This window comes from Dama dama, chromosome 23 (assembly GCF_033118175.1).
Source record: "Dama dama isolate Ldn47 chromosome 23, ASM3311817v1, whole genome shotgun sequence".
Taxonomy (NCBI): Eukaryota; Metazoa; Chordata; class Mammalia; order Artiodactyla; family Cervidae; genus Dama; species Dama dama.
The window spans coordinates 30,402,344-30,413,053 of NC_083703.1; the positions used below are offsets into that span (position 1 = coordinate 30,402,344).

Here is a 10,710-nt window from a genome sequence, read left to right on the forward strand (position 1 = left end):
TATACTTTTTTTCCTTTAAAAACTCCAGCTATCCTGAAACCACTATGCTGAAGAGATATTTTTAGAGGTGTAGATACCCAAAGGGCCCCAACTGTTTGAGTCTGCCTAACCCAGGTGTCAGACATTGAATGAATAAGCCTCCATGATGTAACATCAGCCCCATGTAATACCCAGTCAGGCTGAAACCAGCCATCCCCACTATGCCCTGTCAGAGCTCCTGACCTACAGAAACAGAAGAGAGGGCGAATACATGATTAGGGTTATTTTAAGCCACTGAGCTTGTGGGTAGTTTGTTACACAGCAATAGATAACTAATATACAGGCTCTAAAATCATACAGACCTGGTGGGAATCCTAGTCCTGCCACTTTACTAGCTGTGTGACCTTGGGCAACTAATTTAACCCCTCTGGTTCCTCAGTTTCCTCATCTATAAAATAGAATTGATTTTACAACCAAAAGCTAAACAATGATGACAGAAGTCAGAAGAGAGGTTATCTGTGAGTGGCAAAGACTGAGTGGGGGAGGGACAGAGCTCTGTACCAGGTTATTGCTGTTCTATTTCTCAGGCTGGGCAGAAGCTACACATGTGTTTACTAGAGAAAGTTCATCAGACTGTTTCCTTATGATGTAAGTACTTTTCTATGTAGATGTTACAGCTCAATTAAAATTTTTACTTAAAAAAGCACACACAAATAAATAGCAAGAAAAAATTACCTGCATTCCAACCTTCTTTTCAAGCTAGGGGCTCTTAATCCTTTCATATGATCTGAAAACATGAAAAGAATCAGATATCATAAACACATTATTTTTTCAGAGGATTCCTTGACCCAAGGAAACCAAGTGGTCTGTTCTTTATAGACTTCCTTTTAAGAGAAAATAAATGAGAGTTTCACTTTTATAGGAGCATTGATTTGTATGAGCTCTTGCTTCTGCAAGTGAAGAATCCACTGAAGATAGGACAAGAAGCACCAAAGTTGACCATCTCTGAGCCAACAGAAGCCATTTAAAAGGAGAATGAGCCTCTGTATCTTAGGGCAGAATCTAAACCACTTGGAGCAGCCACAGAAGAATGCATGGCCAGGGTCTCACTTGGAACTGCTCCCATCATTTTCCTCTACTCTTTCTTATTTCAATCCAACCATCTTCGGACCATGCTCTCCCTGACCCCTTCAATTCCAGTCACTAAGTTAGTCCATCTGGAAATTCAAGTTTGCTTCCAGGGAATCCTTGAGGAAACCATTTAGGCTTAGGCCAGAATAAGAAGAGTTTCATTAACTTCTCAGCCAACTGTGACTGTTGGGTTGAAAATCATTAAAGAGACACTGGACTTAAATGAACATTAGAGTAGACAAACTTCACAAATATATACAGAACGTTCCATGCAAAAGCAACAGAACACATTCTTCTCAAATGCACAGGAAACATTTTCCAAGACATACACATATTAGGCCACAAAATAAGTCTCAATATATTTAAGAAGATTAAAATCATATCAAGCATCTTTTCCAATTACAATGGTATAAAACTAGAATTACAAGAAAACTAGAAAATTCACACATATATGGAGATTAAACAACACACTACTGAACAACCAGTGGGCCAAAGAAGAAATCAAAAGAGAAATTTCAAAATGCCTTGAAACAAATGAAAATGGAAATAAAACATACCAAAATATGTGTGATGCACAAAAACAATTCTAAGGGGGAAGTGCAAGTGATAAATCTCTACCTCAAGAAATAAGAAAAATCAACCTAATTTTACACTTCAAGGAACTAGAAAAATAACAAAGCCCAAAACTATTAGAAGGAAGGAAATAACAAAAATTAGAACAAAAAGAAATGAAATAGAGACTAAAAAGACAACAGAGAAAAATCAATGAAACTAACAGTTGGTTCTTTAAAAAGATAAACAAACTTGGCACGTCTTTGCTAGACTCACCAACAAAAAAGAGAGACACACATAAGACTCAAATGAATAAAATCAGAAATAAAAGAAGAGTTATTACAACTGTTGCCACAGAAAAGAAAGAGTAAGGAACTACTATGAACAATTATACACCAACAAAATGGACGGCCTAGAAGAAATTGATAAATTCTTAAAAACATACAACCTAGAAGGACTGAATCATGATGAGACAGAAAATCTGAGCAGTCTGATTACCATTAAGAACATTAAATATCCTTTCTAATATCAGTAATTTAAAAAATCCAACAAACAAAAGTCCCAGACCTGATGGCTTTGCTGCTGAATTCTACAAATATTCAAAGAACTCATTTTATGAAGCTAGTATTACCCTGATACCAAAACCAGATAAGGACACCACACAAAAAAAGAAAATTACAGCCTAATATCCCTGATGTACATAGAATAAAAAATCCTCAACAAAATATTAGCAAATAGAATTCAACAATATATTAAAAGGATCATACACCATGGTTAAGTGGCATTTATTCCAGGGATGCAAACTTGGTTCAACATCCACAAATCAATCGATGTGATAATCTCATTAACAAAATAAAGGATAAAAATCATATAATCATCTCAACAGATGCACAATGGCACTGGACAAAACACAATATACATTTATGATAAAAAATCTCAATAAACCAGGTACAGATGGAACATACCTTAATATAATAAAGGCCATATGTGACAAGCTCTCAGCAAACATCATAATCAGTGGTGAAAAACTGAGAGCTATTTTTCTAAGATCAGGAACAAGACAAGAACGCTCACTCTTTTCCTTTTATTCAACATAGTATTACAAGTCCCAGGCAGATCAATTAGACAAGAAAAAATGCATCCAAAGAGGAAAGGAAGAAGTAAAGCTGATGCTACTTACAGACAGCATTATACATATATAGAAAACCCTAAAGACTCAACCAAAAAACTGTAGAATAAAGGAATTCATTAAAGTTGCAGGATATCAACATACAAAATTCTGTTGCATTTCTACACACTAATAACAAGCCATCAGAATGAGAAATTAAGAAAACACTCCCATTCACAACTACATCAAAAAGAATAAAATGCCTAGGAATAAATTTAACCAAGGAAATGAAGGCTTGTATATTTAAAACTATAAGACATTAATAAAAGAAACTGAAGATGACACAAATAAATGGAAAGCCATTCCATGTTCATAGACTGAAGGAATCAATATTGTTAAATTGTCCATACCACACAATCAACAGGCTCAATGTAACCAATATCAAAATTCCATTGACATTATCCATAGAAAAAGTTCAAATAATCATAAAATTTGTATAGAACCACAAAAGACCCCCAAGAAGCCAAAGTAGTCCTGAAAAACAACAAAACTGGAGATATGTTTTCTGATTACAAAATGTATTTCAAAGCTATAGTAATTAAAACAGCATGGTACTGGCATAAAAACACATAGATAGATCAACAAAACAGAATAGTAAGTCCAGAAATAAACCCACATATATAGTGTCAATTAATCTATGATAAAAAGTGAAAGTGTTAGGCACTCAGTTGTGTCCGACTCTCTGTGACCCCATGGACTGTAGCCAGCCATGCTTCCCTGTCCATGGAGTTCTCCAGGCAAGAATACTGGAGTGGGTTACCATGCCCACCTCAAAATTTAAGACAAATTACTCCCAAATCCATAGCTGTTTATATGTATATAAAATCTTTACTTTTTTATTTTTGGCTATGCTGGGTCTTTGTTGCTATGCTTGGAATGAAACCTAACCACTGTCTTATACTATACATAAGAATTAACTCAAAGCAGATTAAAGACTTGAATGTAAGATCTGAAACCATAAAATTTCCAGACAAAAACATAGGCAGTAAGCTACTTGATATGGGTCTTGATATGATTTTTTTTAATCTGACACCAAAAGCAAAAATAAACAAATGATCAATACAGTGTGGTTTTTTTTAATGGGCAGATCTAAATAGACACTTTCCCCAAGACATATAGATGGCCAACAGGCACATCAAAAGATGTTCCACATCATTAATCACCAGTGAAATGTAAATCAAACCCAGTATAAGATATTACCTCATATCATTAGAATGGTTATTATCAAAAAGAAAAATAACAAATGTTGAAAAGGATGTAGAGAAATGGGAACCCTTGTGCACTGTTGGTGAGAATGCAAATTACTGCAGCCGATTTTATAGAAAACAATATGGAATTTCCTCAAAAAATTAAAATACAGGACTATCATATGATCTGGAAATTCCAAATCTGTGTATTTATCTGAAGAAAGATGTCTGCACCCCAGGTTCATTGCACTGTTATTTACAACAGTCAAGACATGGAAACAACGTAAGTGTCCACCCGTGGATGAAAGGATAAAGAAAACTGTGGTTTACATGCATGAAGGATAGTATTCAGCCATAAAATTGCTGTCTAACCACAAATTAACAATCTTCATTGTAAGTTTTCTAAAAACTGATAAGTTTAGTAGGTTTAAAGCTACTTAAAACAAAAGTATTCTCTCTATATAACTTTTCTCCAGCTCTTTTAAGATTAATAACATAAATGCTGCTGGAAATTAATTTTACTTAAAACTATAACTAAGTTGGTTATTTTGAAAGTCATTTCCTCCTCAAATCATTTACCAAAACTGACTTTCATTTGCATTTATGTAAACACTGCCCATTACCACCCCTGATGAAAGCAAAGACAGTCAAGCTTGATTGTTGGGGAGACAATGTTAAGTAGCATGGCAATAACCCACAAGAAAAATATCTAATTACCCTATTCACTACCAACACTGGAAAAGGTCAGTTTTCATTCCAATCCCAAAAAAAGACAATGCCAAAGGATGTTCAAACTACCCCACAATTGCACTCATCTCACACACTAGCAAAGTATTGCTCAAAATTCTCCAAGCCAGGCTTCAACAGTACATGAACTGTGAACTTCCAAGCTGGATTTAGAAAAGGCAGAGGAACCAGAAGCAAAATTTCCAACATTCGTTGGATCATCAGGAAAGCAAGAGAGTTCCAGAAAAACATCTACTTCTTCTTTATTGACTATGCCAAAGCCTTTGACTGTGTGGATCACAACAAACTGGAAAATTCCTAAAGAGATGGGAATACGAGACCATCTTACCTCCCTCCTGAGAAATCTGTATGCAGGTCAAGAAGCAACAGTTAGAACTAGACATGGAACAACAGACTGGTTCCAAATTGGGAAAGGAGTACATCAATGCTGTATACTGTCACCCTGCTTATTTAACTTATATGCAGAGTACATCATGCAAAATACCAGGCTGGATGAAGCACAAGCTGGAATCAAGATTGCCAGAAGCATCAATAACCTCAGATATGCAGATAACACTACCCTTACGGCAGAAAGCAAAGAACTAAAGAGTCTCTTGATGAATGTGAAAGAAGAGAGTGAAAAAGTTGGCTTAAAACTCAACATTCAAAAAACTAAGATTATGGCACCCAGTCCCATCATTTCATGGCAAATAGATGGGGAAACTGGAAACAGTGACAGACCTTATTTTGGGGGGCTCCAAAATCACTGCAGATAGTGACTGCAGCCATGAAATTAAAAGACACTTGGCTCCTTGGAAGAAAAGTTATGACCAACCTAGAGAGCATATTAAAAAGCAGTGACATTACTTTGTTCACAAAGGTCTGTCTAGTCAAAGCTATGGTTTTTCCAGTAGTCATGTATGGATGTGAGAGTTGGACTATAAAGAAAGCTGAGCGCTGAAGAACTGATGCTTTGGTGTTGGAGAAGACTCTTGAGGGTCCCTTGGACAGCAAGAAGATCCAACCAGTCCATCCTAAAGGAAATCAGTCCTGAATATTCATTGGAAGGACTAATGCTGAAGCTGAAACTCTACTACTTTAGCCACCTGATGCGAAGAACTGACTCATTGGAAAAGACTCTGATGCTGGAAAAGATTGAAGGCAGCAGGAGAAGGGGACAACAGAAGATGAGATGGTTGGATGGCATCAACAACTCAATGGACATGAGTTTGAGCAAGTTCTGGGAGCTGGTGATGGACAGGGAAGCCTGGCATGCTGCAGTCCATGGGGTCACAAGGAGTCAGACACAACAGAGCAACTGAACTACCAACACACACACCCTCAAGTGTGTATGCAATGATCCTTAAACTAATGAAAACAAGGCATCACCACAACTCACGTGGCTGACACTGACCAAACACATGCCTCTACAGGACAGTCCACCTGCCCCCTCAGAGGGTGCATCTCCTCACGTCACCCCTGGTCCAGGCTTTTCAGGACAATGAGTGCATCCCAGAGCAGGACTCTCTGTTATGTAGTTTCTAAACTGTTTGAGTCATGACATATAGAAGGTTGATTCAGGACTCTGCTCCATGTTCCCAAACCAGTTCAGTGGGCAGCACTCTGTTTCATCAAGACAGCCCAGCCCAACACCCTAGACTCCTTCCTCATGGGCAGTCAAGGGAACCTGGATGAGTTTACTTTGTGATGGTAGTGGCTCAGTGGTAAAAAAAAAATCTGACTGCAGTGCAGGAGACCCAGGTTTGATCCCTGAGTCAGGAAGATTCCCTGGAGGAGGAAATGGCAACCCACTCCAGTGTTCTTGCCTGGGACATCCCATGGACAGACGAGCCTGGCGGGCTACAGTCCGTGGGGTCACAACAGCTGGATACGACTGAGCGACTCAACAACAACAAGGACTGCACCCAGAGTCTCTCTTCCAGGGCCTTTTTTGTTTTCCTTGACCAGAATAAATCATCTTAAATTGTCTCCAAAGGGGTCCTCCCCACCTCTGGGCCACTGTCTTAAGGCTATGGGTCCCCTCTTGTCCTCCAGGACTCACTGGTGCTTAGTCAGGTCTGCCCTGAGCACAGCACTGGATTCCAGATGGGCCATAAACAAGCATCAAGCAGGCCCATGGCCCACCTTAACTTTCATCAAGATGTGATACTAACAGTCTTTGTGCATGTGTTAACAACAGGTCATAGATCTTGTCAGACATACTGTGTCAGTCAGCTCAGGCTGCAATAACAAAATATCAAAGTCTGCGAGGCTTAAACATAAATGCATTTCTAACACTTCTGGAAGCTAAAGTTCAAGATTAAGGTGACTAGGTTGGTTTCTGGGGATGCCTCTCCTCCTGCCTTACAAACAGCCATATTCTTGCTATGTGCTCACACCTTTCCTCACTGTGCATATGGAGGGAGAGAGCGCTCCTCCTTTTCTTCTAAGGCCACCAATCCTATCAAACTGGAACCTCACCCTTACAATCTCATTTAACCTTCAAGTGCTGGTAACTCATTTGTGTCCAACTCTTTGCGACCCCATGCAGTGTAGCCCACCAGGCTCCTCATTCCATGGAATTTTCCAGAACACTGGAGTTAACCTTAATCACCTCCTAATAGTCCCTTCTTCAAATGCAGCCACACTGGGAGTTAGGGACTCAGTATCTGAATTTGGCTTTGGGGTGTGTGGTGCACAAGAAGTCTGTTTCCCAAAATGGTTATAAACCACCAGTGGGCAATGCGGCAAACCTCAGAAAGCAGAAAGACAGTTCTTGTCCTTGATGAGTCTGCATCCTTATTGGGAAAACAGACCCACATGGGATCAGAGAACAGGAAAAGTTATTATAAAGTGCTGGACAGGAAAGTCTTCCTTAATGTACAAACTAATGATGATAATTTCACAACTATTCCTCAATTTAAAAAAATAAGTAAAAATATAAATACACATATAAAAATGAAAACAAGCAAACATACAAATTCCTTTAGATGAATATGAACTCTTTCTCCAAACTCGCTACTGCAAAATACGAAGGCCAAGCCCTGAATCCATTCTTTCACTGTGGCCACCACATGTGAGTTCAGACACCTCCCAGGGAGACTCAACAGAAAAGGTAAAAATATTCTCACCCAGCAGTGAATTCCCAATGAAAAACAAGGCAAAAACAAAAATGTTATCAAGACGCAGAAAGACTGTACAGAGGCTCCTAAGTTCTTCCGTGAATCAGGAAAGGAGGTCCAGATTTTTCTCATTAAAGAGAGAAACAAAAAAGGAGCTGAGAGCTGGAAAGCAGAGGCATTTCCCCAAAGCAGAAATTTCATCAACTTACACTACCTTAAAGTGACTGATTCCACACACAAGACAACAGTTGGTCTTCACATCAACCACGCGACAAGGAGCAAGTTTTGGTATCTGCAGTTTACTTTAATATTACACGGTGTGATTTGTACCTGGATAAGTATCTGAGTCACTCCTCAAAATAAGGGTTGGGGATCCTACTTAAGCTACTCTGGAAGTCCACACTCAAGAGGCAGCTTCCAGACTGCTTCAGTTACGCTTCATCTCTGGTCAATGCCCAAGGCTGTGCTAATTAGCACAATGAATATGGAACCTGTTTTCATAGGTAAAGTTAGTGACCTATCAGTCAGTATGTCAGATGTTAAAATGGAAAGTGGTTGTGAAATCAGCAGGTACCCCAGCCCTGGAGACTGGCTAAAACATTTTAGAGATGCTCCAGCCTTGCCTGGAGCAGTTAGCCTTGGGGCCTTATCATTAGCGGGTGATGCCATGCTTAATTCCTAACAACTTCCAGCTGTGAAACATTAGTATTCTAGTTACCCGACCTGGCTCTCTATAAAAGAAACCCGCATCCCACTTCTAGACAGAAGATCTCTAAGGGAGGGGAGCTTGCACTTCGTTGAGCTTACAGACAGGACTTTTCAGTGCCTGCATGCTTGCTAATCTGTGTGTAGGAGTATGGCACAAGACGCTTCTCCTCTGAAGAAAAGCTATGACAAACCTAGACAGCATGTTAAAAAGCAGAGACATTACTTTGCAGAGAAAGGTCTGTCCAGTCAAAGCTATGGTTTTTCCAGAAGTCATATATGGATGTGAGAGTTGGACTATAAAGAGAGCTGAACACCGAAGAATTGATGCTTCTGAACTGTGGTGCTGGAGAAGACTCTTGAGAGTCCCTTGGACTGCAAGGAGATCAAACCAGTCAGTCCTAAAAGAAATCAGTCCTGAATATTCATTGGAAGGACTGTTGCTGAAGTTGAACCAACACTTTTGCCACCTGATGCGAAGAACTGACTCATTGGAAAAGACCCTGATGCTGGGAAAGACTGAAGGCAACAGGAGAAGGGGACGACAGAGGATGAGATGGTTGGATGGCTTCACAGACTGGACGGACATGAGTTTGAGCAAGCTCTGGGAGTTGGTGATAGACAGGGAAGCCTGGCGTGCTGCAGTCCATGAGGTCGCAAAGAGTTGGACACGACTGAACGACTAAACTGAACTGTATGGAAGAATTTCATCTAAACTTGTCTCTATAACATAATCCCGAGGATGTGGGGGAAGAACTAAGTAATACCCGTCAACCTCTGACTACTGGGCACTGGGAGAGCTTTCAAAAGAACCGAACAGTTGTGGCAGATCAAAGTGGCGTGGGTCAGTGGCAACTGGTAGTTGCTGTCTGTCCCGCAGTACGAGGGATAAGAAAGCCTCGGATAGACTGAAGAGCCCGGCTGGGACAAGGTCGAAGCTCGTTTCTCGCACCGCCTCCCAAAGCCTGCACTTCCTCCTGTAAGAACCTCGCCTTCCCTCTCTCCAGACACGGGTGACCTCCTCTAGGGGCCGGATCCAGCGCAGCCCGGGTGCCCGGGAGGAGGCGACGCGCTGCGCTCACTCACCTTTGTGGCAGTGGGACAGGAAGTAGGCACGGGCCCTCAGGTTCTCCCTGTCGAAGCGGTCTATGGAGATGGTTGGATACTCTGCCATCTGACCCTCGAAGGAGCTCATAGCGTCGGTCAATCTTTGCGAACTAGTCTCCTCTCAAGTGAGCTTGCGGGAGCCCCAGCCTCCACCCGCCGCGCAAGCCCCAGCCTCGGCCCGCCGCGCCGCCACTTCCGGGAACTTGCTACCGCCTCACCATTGGCCGGCCAGGCGCAGCAAAGTCCAATCAGAGCAGCTCCGCGTCCGGGGTGGGCGGTGCCAACGAGCTCCCTGTCAGTTCCGGCCTCCCGTCACCTGCGGGTTAAAACCAGCCACCTGGGCTGCTCTGCGTTCACAGCTGAGAGGCTGGGTGGAATCTAGGCTGCAGCGCGAGCAGTGGGGCTCCTCCCAGATACCTTGGCACAACACATAGTCGCTTTGGTGAAGAGTTGCCTGGGTCTGTGCATGAAGAAGAATGCGAAGGGAGACAACGGCCAGAACAGGCGACTACATCCAAGGATGCGAAGCGGGATGCGGTGCTTGGCTTGAAATCGGACTGCGTTCCGCTTCCTTCTTGTCCACTGTGTTTCTGAAAGCTTGCTTCGGCTTCTCTTCTTTCTCGTCCTTTCCCAGTGTCTTCTTTATGGGATAATCGTGAAGATTGTGTGAGAAAATTGTATCAGTCTTGTAGTATATTCGAAAACTAGTAGTCCCCGTTTCCATTTATAATCTACAAACTGAGCAAACTACACAATCTGTGACAAGCTCAGATGCATGATCTTAGGGTAGATAAGTAAAGATCCCAGGGAGAGTTTAGCGGCTAGCCTCCCCAACCTCCAACTCTTCTGAGGTGTTTTGTTGTTTTTTGTTGTTTTCTGGAAGTTAGAAAGATGTATGAAAAAAAAAAAAAAAAAAGGTAGGGTGATAGATGAAAGGTCTGGAGTTTTTAAACATCAAGCAACTTTATGGAAAGGTTTGCTAAAGTATTGTGTGGGCCTACACGCTCAGTCGTGTCTGACTCTTTGTAACTCT

At 41.3% G+C, this 10,710-nt stretch overlaps 1 protein-coding gene across 2 annotated transcripts in view; it reads right to left on the minus strand.

Annotated features, from left to right (window-relative positions):
• The window catches only part of DCLRE1C (DNA cross-link repair 1C), a 34,286-nt gene extending 24,416 nt beyond the window's left edge, over nucleotides 1-9,870 (minus strand). Inside the window, exons 1-2 of one of the 2 annotated variants that reach the window (XM_061126272.1) lie at nucleotides 9,657-9,870; nucleotides 715-766 (exon numbers count right to left, since the gene is read on the minus strand). In XM_061126272.1, the coding sequence (XP_060982255.1) occupies nucleotides 715-766; nucleotides 9,657-9,765 (161 nt within the window). In that variant the 5' untranslated portion in view covers nucleotides 9,766-9,870. The remainder of the gene's footprint in view (nucleotides 1-714; nucleotides 767-9,656) is intronic. The other variant, XM_061126273.1, reaches the window with a different exon arrangement.
• Between the last annotated feature and the right edge of the window lie 840 nt (nucleotides 9,871-10,710).